Source organism: Penicillium chrysogenum (genome assembly GCF_028827035.1).
Source record: "Penicillium chrysogenum strain IBT 35668 chromosome Unknown utg000002l_segment0_segment0, whole genome shotgun sequence".
Taxonomy (NCBI): Eukaryota; Fungi; Ascomycota; class Eurotiomycetes; order Eurotiales; family Aspergillaceae; genus Penicillium; species Penicillium chrysogenum.
Window position 1 is genome coordinate 5,177,080 of NW_026622750.1, and position 12,615 is coordinate 5,189,694.

General features: G+C 49.3%; 6 protein-coding genes across 6 annotated transcripts; 5 read left to right on the plus strand and 1 right to left on the minus strand.

Annotated features, from left to right (window-relative positions):
* Positions 1–658: 658 nt before the first annotated feature.
* Positions 659–3,007, plus strand: N7489_005159 (uncharacterized protein; the record flags this gene model as incomplete). The annotated part of the gene is made up of 5 exons (XM_056710911.1): positions 659–1,398; positions 1,451–1,710; positions 1,760–1,894; positions 1,943–2,033; positions 2,083–3,007. The coding sequence occupies 5 exons, from the start codon at positions 659–661 to the stop codon at positions 3,005–3,007; spliced, it is 2,151 nt and encodes a 716-aa protein (XP_056569332.1).
* Positions 3,008–5,279: 2,272 nt separating this feature from the next.
* Positions 5,280–6,170, plus strand: N7489_005160 (aminoglycoside phosphotransferase family protein; the record flags this gene model as incomplete). The annotated part of the gene is made up of 1 exon (XM_056710912.1): positions 5,280–6,170. The coding sequence occupies one exon, from the start codon at positions 5,280–5,282 to the stop codon at positions 6,168–6,170; it is 891 nt and encodes a 296-aa protein (XP_056569333.1).
* Positions 6,171–7,325: 1,155 nt separating this feature from the next.
* On the plus strand, positions 7,326–9,677 carry N7489_005161 (uncharacterized protein; the record flags this gene model as incomplete). Its single annotated transcript, XM_056710913.1, has 1 exon — positions 7,326–9,677. The coding sequence occupies one exon, from the start codon at positions 7,326–7,328 to the stop codon at positions 9,675–9,677; it is 2,352 nt and encodes a 783-aa protein (XP_056569334.1).
* Positions 9,678–10,224: 547 nt separating this feature from the next.
* N7489_005162 (GNAT family N-acetyltransferase) lies at positions 10,225–11,086 on the minus strand (the record flags this gene model as incomplete). Its single annotated transcript, XM_056710914.1, has 4 exons — positions 10,225–10,472; positions 10,532–10,649; positions 10,707–10,996; positions 11,047–11,086. The coding sequence occupies 4 exons, from the start codon at positions 11,084–11,086 to the stop codon at positions 10,225–10,227; spliced, it is 696 nt and encodes a 231-aa protein (XP_056569335.1).
* A 675-nt stretch (positions 11,087–11,761) lies between these two features.
* On the plus strand, positions 11,762–12,180 carry N7489_005163 (uncharacterized protein; the record flags this gene model as incomplete). Its single annotated transcript, XM_056710915.1, has 2 exons — positions 11,762–11,792; positions 11,906–12,180. 2 exons carry the CDS (start codon positions 11,762–11,764, stop codon positions 12,178–12,180), a joined length of 306 nt encoding a protein of 101 aa, XP_056569336.1.
* Positions 12,181–12,298: 118 nt separating this feature from the next.
* N7489_005164 (uncharacterized protein) lies at positions 12,299–12,502 on the plus strand (the record flags this gene model as incomplete). Its single annotated transcript, XM_056710916.1, has 1 exon — positions 12,299–12,502. The coding sequence occupies one exon, from the start codon at positions 12,299–12,301 to the stop codon at positions 12,500–12,502; it is 204 nt and encodes a 67-aa protein (XP_056569337.1).
* Between the last annotated feature and the right edge of the window lie 113 nt (positions 12,503–12,615).

Sequence of the window (12,615 nt, forward strand, 5' to 3'; positions counted from 1 at the left end):
ATCATATAGAATCAATTAGACATTTTCGTATAACCTGGAAGTAGTTAATATGAGTTTAATATGAGTATGTACATATGTATATAATCTTCAAGTAACTCAGTCACAAGTATGTATATATAAAAGTCAATGAATCAAGTCGACCAAATACACTGTAGAATCTGTAACATTCCCCTTATGAAATCATCTGCCGCGGACCTCCAGGGCTGGGCGACTTCACAATCTACCACTCCAGGGCTTTTCCACACTTCCACCTTTCAAGGTCTAACCAGACATAATACCTTGGCACTCTTTTCAATGTTGACAGTCTAAATTCTTCAAAGTTTTCAGATCCATCCTTTATCTCGAATTCCCAGGTTTCCGTGTTGATTCACAGGACAATCCGGGGCAGCTCACGGACCCCCGATGATAGGCGTTGGACGCATCAATCGCTCCAGGGCTAGTCTTTCCTACCAATTCGTTATTGGCGCTATTCCGACTGGTCAGCACCAGTGAGAGCTGTCTATTTTCAGCGTTCACCTCGCCTTCACCTCGATCTACGTCCTCCTATGCCGCTCCCTCTTATTGCCCGGTCGCTGCAGGCAGCCTCTCCTACCATTCCTGTGCTGTCGACCACGGGAATCAGGTCCTGAAAAAAAAAAAAAAAGGAAAAATTCACATTATGCCAACCTACCCTATTCGTCGCCGCCCGCGCGAGTGCAAGACTTGTCTACCTTGCCGAGCGAGCAAAGTCCGCTGCGATCGCAATGTCCCCTGCGGCAATTGCACCAAACGAAACTTCACCTGCTCCTACGGTCGTCCGTCCTCTGCGAAACAACCCCCTCCTGCTACTGCCGTCACTGCTTCCTCCACTCCATTACAGCAACCTACCTTTGCCTCCCCCGCGATCGCCCCATATACCAGCTCGGCTCCCACAATCAATGGCTCATATGCAACAGATCATCCCTCGGCCACCAGTACAGATCCCGATTTACCGGATATAATTGATATCTCCCAGGCGGAGTGGGATGAAATCAACTCCAAGATGGTCCTAATGGAACAGACCCTCGGCAGTCTGAACTCGCTCTTCCAAACACACTCGACTCGCAAGCCGCCAGAACCAGAACCAGAACCCATTGAACGAAAAAGTTCCGCCCGGTCGGAAGGTGTCTACGGATCAAATGTCTTAAAGACGGGCGCAGTCCATTTTGGATCACGGTCGGCTCTGGTTGATATTTTGGATAAATCAAAGATGTCGGAGGACACAGCGCAGGCGCTACCCCAGGAGGATCTTCTTGCTGAACTTGCTTTGGGAAATGAGTCGGCTGCATACCCCTTTGTCGATTTGTGGTCCTCTGATCCGTACACATTCAATATCGCCGGTGTTTGTGCGGTTCTTCCGGAAGACGGACGGTGTTTGGAGTAAGTCGGAGAGTTGCGGTGTTCTGCGATGCATGCTAATTCCAATTGTCAGGTTCCTGGCGTTTTACCAAGATATAGGATCAGTTTTATACCCAGTGCTTTCGGATACCGCAGAATTAGAAAGACAAACCAAACGACTTCTCGAGAATCGACGACGAGCAGGGGGTGAGTATAAAGCCGATGCCAACGGGTTAGTGAAACCGTTCGGGATGCCTTTGGCTTTTCTCAGTCTGCTTTTTGCGGTTCTTGCATCGGGATGCCAGCTGTCTGACATCCCGGAAAGCGACCGTGAGTTGACCTCATGGGTATACGGTGCGTCGCGTTCCAGGAAGGTCGGGGGTACTGTACTGACTTGCTCCAGTTTCTTGTGCGTATCAATGTCTTCGGATGTTGAATTATGTATCGCAACCCAGTGTAGAAGTAATTCAGGTTCTTCTCATCATTAGCAATGTACTTTCATACAATATGAATGCAGGTGCATCATATACTTTGCTCGGTATGTGTTGAGTGTTCCCAATAACATGGTCAAGCTAACCGATACCAGGCATGACGGAGCGACTGTGTCTTGTTCTCGGGCTGCATGTTGAGTCGACCGGGTTCTCACTTGCAGAACAGGAAGTGCGACGGCGTGTCTGGTAGGCCTTCTCTCTCTCTCTTGGTAGAACTCAAGCTCACATTTCTCAGGTGGACAATGGCCTTCCAGAACAGCCATTTCTCACTTGCCTATGACCGACCATCGATCACCATGGTCAGCCAACCCGAGATTCCATTCGATCCCAAATCAATGCCGGGCCATCGCTCATATTTCGAGACTCTCTGTCGCATTGTGTCTTTGGCGCTGGAAGTCCTGCGGTCGCGCATGTATCCCGGATCGTCTCATTTACGTGTCCATGAGATCCGTGAGTATAAACTACAGATCCAGCGGATACTCGCTGAAGCGACTCCTCATCTGCGGTATCGAGACAACTGTCGGTCGCTAGCCGAGCATATTGAGCGAACCGAATTGCGCCTGCACTCCTCATATCTTCTCTCTGTCTTGTGTCGCGTTTCGCTTGACCCACATGTCCACCTGGATGCACAGCGTCGCACAATGATCCGCGAAGACTGTATCGGTAGCTTGATCAACACAATCGACGCGTTTGTCGAATTGCACGAGATCAACTCCCACTGCTCGCGGTCCTGGATCAGTCTGCAGCGAACCATTGCGTCGGCATTTTTGCTCGTTGCAAATGACGACAGGCCTCAGACCTGGCAGCTGATCGACAGGTTGGAGATGGTCCTGGCGGACCATGTTTATACAGACGGTGGCATGCACCAGAACAAGCGCACTGACTCCGCCAAGCATCTTTCTTCTTCACTCCGTGCTCTGCGTGAGATCCGGCAGGCCTTCAGCGCTCGCACGGGCAGTTCGACGGGGCAACCATCGAGCACCACATATTCCCCCCTTTTGTTGCCCTCCCCTCCCTCTCTCGAACCCAGCCCGAATATGCCATCAACCACCAGTGCAGGTCTGCAACCGATGGAAGGTTTGAGCATGCGGAATATCCTTGGTCGTGTTTCGGATGTGATGTTGTTCCCAAGCATGAGCGGGGACCACCCAGTAGTGTAACTGCTCACATCTCTTTTTTTTTTTCGTTTTGTTTCCTTGTACTGGCGCTCGGGGAGTTGGGGAACATGGGACCATCGGGAATATACAATACCTGGGCATTTCCTATTCGGTTAGCATCTTTTGCGCTATACATATATATACCTCCCTGCCCGGTTGGGAAGAATGATATCGATATATGAATCTCTTCACAATAGAAGGAAGGTCCTGGATACTTGCACCTGTCAGTCCTGTAGGGGATTGAAAGTAGGAAGTAGAAGGTGGGAAGTGGAAAGTCGAATCTCGAAAGTCGACCACAGAAGTCGGCACATTCCCTCTTAGATGTTAGCTGCAGCCCTGGAGGGTCCGGCAGTTTCAAGTTATCGGCCGACCGATCCCTTGATCCGGTACTTGGAAGTGCGTGGATTCTCAAATCGACGTCACCAAATCAGAGGTATCCCTGAACTCTGCCCCCCTTTCTTTGTGGACGAGAAGAAGGTTGAAAGGGTGGAGTCGTGGCTGGCTGGTTCGGCCGGCCGAGTTATCCCCGGCTTCTTTACCCTTTTACCTGTGAGAACTATTTGATGCATTGTTCCTACATGTTTAGGCTTGGACTGTATTCTGACGCATATTACTTTTTACCTATTCGTCTTGCATAGAATCTACCTAGGTACCTAGGTAGGTATCATCTGATGCTTATTCATGATCCACTTGTAACCGTTTTCGGGGTCTGATCCTGGGACTCTATGAGGCTTATAGGGATTATGGGGTGATGTGGAGGATCTAGGCTTACCTAGTCTGCCTCGTATGATATTTGGATCCTTTCAATCCTCCTCATTTATTATCTAGTGTCTCGGGTAATGGCATGTTGTACGGACTAACCCGTAGCGTGCGTAGGTATCTCTGCTTACTCTTGTTATGCTCGGGATTTGGATTTGGTCTGATCAGATCCAATGTACATTGTATCTAGCTATACGGAGTATATGTCTATAGATATTCCTTTCCATGTAGATTGTGGGGCCATATTATAATAGCATATCGATTTCTACGGAGTAGTTCGAGGGGTGTGAAGCAGCCAGGACCGACACTATATATTTCGGATCCGTCTGCGCGTATCTCGGGCTAAACCGATATGAACTACTGCTTTTTCAAGTGGATGACCAGTTATATTAGAAATTGTTAATGCTCTGGACTTGACTCTGTACTCTGCTCTCTAGCATGTTATATCTAGTAGTAGATCTGTACATCGTAGTTGTATTTGGAACTTCGTTTTGTTAAAAGCCCAGGGGTAACCATGTGTGATAGTTTGAAGGGACCCAACAGCGACTACTTCAAGGACACGGAAAAAGAATTAGCGGTGAGAGCCTTCTATATCTGATTGGGCACGAAGTAAGCATGTTGATATTCAAACTATGTTGTAGATGCGTAGCATATCGGTTCAACCCCTCTGGGATGTGTGGCTTAACTACTATGTACATACTGGGCTTTCTGGGCGAATAACAACCACTGTTGATATTCTAGACCTTCATAATACTAACAATTCCTTATTTATGACATATACACTAGACATTCTAACCATGTGTTTGATACCTAATTGAGTAGCTCAAGGCTTAGGGCCGACTTTGATGCCCAACTCCCGACAAAGTACTTGACTCCCTTCTTGGCTGGTCCAGTATGGAGAATCAGTCAAATGCGTAAAGTAGACCATTAGAGGCTTTACCATACGATAGTGTAAATGAATATAGTGAGACACTGTTTCTCAATCAAAGTAACATATAGCACTGTGGTTCCGTGATGGCCAGTATCTAGTACTTTTATCCAACGCCATGAACCAAACTCTCAGTCGGATGTTCTGCATTAGCCTGGACAGCATGCGATATCATATCTTTGAGGCATAGCACGCTCATTTTCACAACGTTACATATGTACCTAAACCCAACAGCTGAGGCGACCGAGGTCGAGGTAACTAAAGAGGCAAGTGAGACGAGTGATAGCGATGAAATCAACTGCTTTTCATTACAACCAGAGTCAAAATCCGAGGCTCTGAAAATCCAAGAAGATGTACCATTTTAATCTAGACGGTAGGTCATTGCGCAAATGCACCCATCCGTGTGGAGGTATGTGCTCGTATACCCCGGAAAGTCCCTTCACTCACCGCTACAGAGTACACCTGGGAATTTGTAGAAAGAACCGAGCAGTTTATCTTGTGATCCTTCCCCAGATCTACCATCAACGTGAGACGTTTCTAATCCACAAAATATCTCGCTTCCAAGGAAATACGGAATAAAAGCTTCTGATGTCATCATCGGAGGTCCCCTGCCCCGCATGCAAATGGACCCCAGATCAGCAAAGACGCTGCATCTACCAAAGTAGTGTGCGCCTCTTCTACGGAGCCCACGATCGGGGCTACTGGTCCCTCGGCTCAAAGTTTCTTCTGAAGGAGCGCGGGAGAGATCCCCCTAGCCATGAGGTCATCAACACCCACTTCCTCAAAGAGAATACCACCATCCCCGTCCCGACGACCGTGCAGGAGTGGACCGAGGGCGAGAAATATTTTCAGATCGTCGAGCGGGTGCCTGGGGTACCGTTAGAGGAGATCTGGCCGTCAATCCCCCAACCCGACCGGGAAAGACTGGCTCGTCAGACCGCAGAGTATCTGGGGCAGCTCCGCTCGTTCCACTCCGCTAAGATGGAAAGTCTCCATGGTCAACCGCTTTCATGTCCTCTTCTCTTTAATGATTGTAACCTTGGCGTCACACATGGCCCACTGAGCACAGCCGACGAGCTCTGGGATGTTTTGGCGAAATCCTTGAGCGCCAAGGTACCGGAAGTTGTTAAATTGCGGCTCCGTGATCGCATGCCTTCTCCTCACCCGTGGACCTTTACCCACGGGGACTTGACTAACCGCAATTTTATCGTGGACCCAGTTAAATTCGAATTGACTGGTCTAATTGACTGGGAGGGCTCGGGATATTACCCTGTATGGTGGGAGTTTATGGGGGCTAGCTTGGGGTTCGGTGAGGATGACCTAGAGTGGAAGCGTCTGCTACGGGGAAACATGACCAATCAGAAGGAGGCTCGCACATGGTTTCTGGAATTCAGGTCGTTTGGTCCATGTGCGGATGATACAGAGACACGATTGAAGGTGCTAAAGGAATGTGGCATTGAGGAAGACATAGAGATGTAGGCAGTACTCGGTATACAGTAGGGGGTACGGAGTAGAGAAGTTAGGGTGGTTTAACAGACATTACATTTGGGATGAAGAAATAGCAAGCAAATAGTAAAAGGGGAATAAAAGATGACCGCTTAAGCTTTCCAAATGTAGACGGCGATCTCAACTTGGTCCTGTTAAAGAGGACAAAGTACTAGTCAATTGTTTCTTATACCATGTACAACATAGCACATACATGATGTTTACTAAATCTTCATACATTTACATCCCCAATGCTAATTCTCCAATGTAAACAAACATGAAGAAAATAACTGGAGGATACTATCTGATGTATGGGAATTGCGAAGCTTTTGGTGGAGATGAGCGATGAGCAGAGTCATGCAGTTCTTTTCCTCTTTCAGTCACAACTCCGAGTCTCCCCTCATTTTTGTTCCTTTCAATTCCTTGTTTTCCGTCTATCATTCTCCATATTCCCCGTTTTTTCGCATTTCCAACTCCATTTGGCCACATTATTGGCTTTTGTTCCTCCATCTGGGCTACTTGTGGGGTAATATCATCCCCCGCTTTTGCCCTCTTTGCCCCGGAAATCACGCATCCATCCGCAATACGCCAATTTACGCAGAAGCTTTTGCGATTCCCTAAATAGATGCCCAGCCTTCCCCCCCAGGAAGCGAACACATGTGCCTGGGCTGGACCTCGGGTTGCGGAAATTTACTACCATTCCCCTGCTAGTACTGCCGATCCCTACTTAGTTTCCAGGCACGGCCGACAGCGAGCTGCTAGATTGTGCTGTCGAGTGGAGTTGGACGGAGTAATGGGATTTCCTCATCATTGCGAATCACATGGGACGTTATCAATAGTCAACCTCGGTGTCGATCCTTATTTGCTTGATGATGGAGCTACCTCGTACTCTGGACGGAGGACGCAAAAAAAGAAGTTAGTGCAATTGCGGTTAGCTGAGACCCCGTCTGCTGCGTGACGATCAGTCCCATCGCAATGCAAATAAAGAGCTCGCTTGCGCCGGGCTTCAGCTTTTGAATCTCCCCGAAGGCTCTTCCTGTTTCGCTCCGCAACAAACCTTTGAACGACAGGTTTGGGGAATCGACGCCAATTCGACTGGCCAGACAAGATATCAAAAGAAACGAAAGCCAGATCGGCCCATTCGACAACATGCGTCTTTTGCCGACTCTCGCCACGGCGCTCTTGCTCACAGTCAACGTGACAGGAAGTCCGGCCGCTGCTTCAGCCCCGGTGGAATCCGCCACCCCTGTCGCGAATGTTGTAGACCAGCCCGCCCCGACAACTTCGGCCGCTCAAGCAAACAATGTCAACCAAGCCAATGCCAACCAGGCCAATGCCGCAGCTGAGACTACGCCTCCCGCCGACACCGTCAAAGCTGCCAACACAGCTACTACGGCTGCTGCGGCTGCGAAGGAAGAAGAGACTACAGCTGCTGCAGAGCCGGCCGACACGACCCAAGCCAACCCCGTGGAATCCATGGTCGGCGGCATCAAGACTGCTCTTGAACCCAGTCCTAAAGAGTCAGCCGACTCAGCCGGTGCAACCGCCCCCACTGAAACTGCTGCTAAGTCGACTGCTGAGACTAGTCCCTCCCCTGCCGAGACTACCCCTACTGCCTCTGCTACAGGCACCTCAGGCACCAAGTCTACCACCTCAGACAGCAGCTCTGATGACAGCAAATCTGATATCCTGCCAGACATGAAGGAGGCCTTCTCGAGTTTCCTCGGCGGTGGTGGTGGCGGCCTTGGGGACCTTCTGCATGGTCTTGAAAGTCTGCTTAACCCAGCCTTCTTGGGTAACTTCGCCGACACTTTCGAGTATCTCTCTACCAGTCTCGCACCTCCGGTCGACAACCAGCTCCGCGTCTTGGTCGGCAATGCCAATGACCTTCTGACTGCGGACTTCATCAAGAAGACCGGCAATCTCATTGACAACGCCAATATGCTCTTGACCGAGGAGAACACTAAGGAGATTGGGACCCTTCTCAAAGTGGCTAATAAGTTATTGTCTGGTCAGTTTATCGACAAGGTGGACAACCTCATCGACAATGCCAACAACCTCCTCACTGCCAGCTTCGTCAAGAAGACCGGCAACCTCATTGATAAGGCTAGTCCTCTTATCGACAAGGCTGGCCCTCTCATCGACGACGCTAGTGGTCTACTCACCGACGGCAACGTTAAGGCTATCGAGTCGCTCTTGTCTAATGCCAATAAGCTACTCACACCCGGCTTTATCGACACTACCGGCAAGCTTATTAAGCAGGCCGGTCCCCTTATCGACCAGGCTAGCGGTCTTCTCACCGAGGGCAATGTCAAAGAAATCGAGAGTCTCCTCGGCAATGCCAACAAGCTGCTCACTCCCGGCTTCATCGACACAACCGGCAAGCTCATCAAACAGGCCGGTCCCCTTATTAACCAGGCTAGCGGTCTTCTCACGGAGGGCAATGTTAAGGAGATCGAGACTCTTCTTGGCAATGCCAATAGTCTACTGACTACTAGCTTCGTGAACCAGACCACTAGCCTGATCGATGAAGCTAGTGAGCTCTTATCTTCGGATACGGTGGACAGCCTGAAATCTCTCCTCACTCAGCTCGCTCCTATCATCCCCGAGCTGAAAGGTCTGCTTAAACCAGATACTATCAAGGCGATTGAGAACGTGCTTAGCAATGCGAACAAGCTGCTCACCGACTCATTCGTTAAGGATACCAACACTCTCATCACCGAGGCTGTTGCTCTCCTCACCCCCGACCTGGTCAAGGCTCTCAAGTCGCTCCTTAGCGATCTTACTCCACTAATCCCCGAGCTGAAGTCACTGTTGACGAAGGAAATGATCAATTCGATCGAGGCTCTTCTGAACAACGCCGGAGACCTGCTCACGGAAGACTTCGTCAAGGACACTAAGGGACTAGTCAACGAGGCCGGCGATCTCCTCACTCCGGAGGTGGCAAGTGGACTGAAGTCGATCCTAAACAAGAGCACTATCACTGCTATTGGTTCTCTGTTGTCTAACGCCAACACTCTGTTGACGCCTAAGTTCGTTAACGAAACGATTGGTCTGGTCGATAGCGCGGATGATCTTCTCACCCCACCTATCGTCACTGGACTGAAGGATCTCCTCGGCGACGTGATTCCTCTGATCCCCGATCTTAGGAAATCTCTCCTGAACACAACCATTATCACCGACCTAGGATATATCGTGACTAACGCTACCACCTTGCTCACACCCGCCTTCGTCGAAGATACTTCAGACCTTGTGGAGAACGCCGACGGCCTCCTGACGCCCGACGTCGCCAGCACGCTTAAGGATATCCTTGGATACGTGCCCGACTTGCTGCCCGAGGTGAAGAAGCTGCTGAAGCCTTCGGTTATCTCGGATGTCGGAGCGCTCTTGGAGAACGCTCATGACCTCCTCACTCCGAAGTTCGTTAATGAGACGACGCTCCTGATTGATGATGTTACAAGCTTCTTGCCCTTGATCCAGGAATTGCTCAAGGCGCTGTGATGAGTCGGGAGTCGATGTTTTATGATTTTCTTATATTGATTGCAACGCAATTATGATCTTTAATGTTCTCTAATGATAATTAACGTTGTCTATATTTGCTCTATGGTCTTGGTAGTCTTATAAGCTGGGGTTATGTTTTAAATAAGTAGAACAATAATAGTGGGCCGAGGCTCTGGCCTCGAAAGTAGGTCTAGTGATGCATATCTATTGGGTTCAAGATGGTAGGATGTTACGTACAAGAATATGCCGACGTCGTATTAGATGCTCTTTTCATAGGGAAACTCTAGAGTGAGGGAATGTTACACTTTTTACAGGTAATGTCAAGGCTGGTGTTATCCCTAAGGCTTTAAACAGCTTACACAATGTTTCCTGGGGTGAGTGTTTCTTTTTGGTTGAGTTAGTAGAGTTGTTAGACTGTAAACTGTTAGCGATTTGGAATAATGAATGAATATGGATAAACTGGGTACATGATAGTGAACGTGAGCACTTGAATACATACATATGCTAGCAATAAGCGTATGGATAAGCAGAAGGATACCTGCAAAGCCTAGGAAATAGCTTCAGGAGCTGGGTTTGGCCACCATACCATCGCCCAAAGAGTGACTCCTGGCCCGTGAGGCTGAATGCTAGCATCAGCAGCGACCTTGCCCTTGCCAAGCCGAATCTCTTCAACTTCTTTGAATCCCATCGACAGGTAGAGAGCGCGCGAGCCTGTAGTCGTTGCTTCGAGCCAGATTGGGAGGTTCGCAGCTTGGGCGGTCTTCTGGTGTTCCTGGATAATGGCTTTCGCGAGACCTAAGGCAAATATCAGTAAGAGATGGGGTATGAGCCAATCACAGATGGGAGTATCTGACCTTTTCCACGGTGTTCACGCTCAGTTCCGATACTGAAAACGTAGTAGTACTGGGTGTGTCCACGTAGACCATTTTTCTTCGCGTTGTCGGTCATACCAGAGAATTCGGTCCAAAGGCGCTAGATAGTCAGTTAGATTAGGAGTGTCCCGTGCGAGAATGTTGGGCTTTCCCTTACCTTAACGCCTGGAAGTCCTATTTTCCACAGAACGCCCAGGAAACCAGCCCAGAGAAGAGTCCAGACGTTTTCGATGTATCCACCCGGTGGGATCAGGACAGAGGCCGCTTTCCAGCCATCGGCTTCGGTGATCACTGCATGATTGAGCAAGGCTGACTTGACGAGCGCGGTCCAGTATGTCGGCAGATAAGCCAACCTTTCTTGCTGAGACATGCCCAACAGCATGTACGCGATGACGGGATCGGTGTCGAATGCGCGGCCGTTCAGCGCTGCGACAGACTTCAGCATACCTGTGGTCTTATCAGTATCCAAAGATCATACTTGAGCCAGAAACACTCACTGCTACCGCCGTGTGTGATCGGGACTGATGCCACAGCCATGGTGATTGTGTTAGGCTATAAGAATGTTTTCATATGAAGTAGGTCGACGCGTCATTGGCCATTCCAGGCGGTGATTGAAGGCAGCCATAAGAAAGTCGCGAATGCTCGCGACGAGCTTCGTCTTATAGTTTTGGCATCGACGTCATAGGATCATTATGTAATCACGTCATCGGCCCGCCTGGGTCCCAAGGTCCAGTCCCGAGGTCGACCAACTGATTTAACTTGTGCACAGGTGAGAACTATCATCTTGATTGTTCTCACACTCTCAGTCATGTCCATAGTCAGGCTTGCAGTCATCTGCTTTTATTGAGGTTTGCCTTGTTTCATCTCCGCTGTGGGTACACGTGGAGCACAGTCTGCCAACAAACACTGGAGCTGGCTGAATCCGGGGATGCACTCGGGCCGCGCCCGCTGTCAGATTCCGGGACCGACATCATGGTTCCTTATGATATTGACCATCGGAACGCAATTTATCAGACAAAGGTTCACAAGTTAATAGCGGCATTGAACAAATGCGATCGGCACACAAGAGCGATATGACTGCGAAGTCGCTGGTTGAACTGGGACAACTGTTCTACTGGATAATTCAAAGTCTTTTTCCAGCGGTATATTGTGACTCCATCAGATTGTTGTGTATTAGGTAACCAACGTTTTCATGAACCAGGACAATCATCCATGGATGTCAAGCACGCGATACACTACGTGGGTAAGTAATGGCAACTCCACAGGAGTCAGCGTCGGAAGATACTGGCGGACCGGTTTTCTCATAAGTGGTCTGCAGCCAGCTTCACTGATGATATTTTACAGTCAATCGTATAGCTCGCTATTCAATGGAGACAGACGATCTCCGGGAATCCCAAGTCTTTGAATGTTTCGAACACGGCTTGGACACTCAGGACACCCAACGACAGCCGACAATAACGCCGAAGAAGGCGACAATGACATCTATGTCATTGTTCCCCAAGAGCAGGTACCTTCACCACAGTCGCTGCAAGGCTAGCAGTCTCGAGAAATGCCCGCCCAGGAGGTCCCAGAAGTGCCTGAAAATTCCACAGACACCGAGCATAAACAGGAGCAACGAGCCAGAGCAATAAAGTAGCGAAGAAAGAAAACTCCATTGCTCACGTTCCTATATCACCTTCTATAACCCCGAAGCGGCCAAAAATCTCCAAATCAAATTCATCCCGGAAATCAGTACTACCAAGTTCTGTGATGTCGCTTGAGGATTTCAGGGAGTGCTTTGGTAAGTACGAAAACGCATGGCCCGATAACAAGAAACGGCGCCGGGAGGATATCACGCTGGGCTATGCTAGGTGTGTCTGGAAGATTGAGCAAACCATCCAGTTCGCCGCCCCTGTCATCTTCCCAAAGATCAAGGACTCTTTGAATAGGAGATTCGTATTGTCATTGCACTAAGGTCGGACCCCTCAGGCTCGAATGAGCATCTACACATACCATCATTTCCAGTTTTCTTCTGTTTCTTTGTATCTGTTTCATTCCCCCTTCCCTTTCTTGTTGCACTTCGAGAT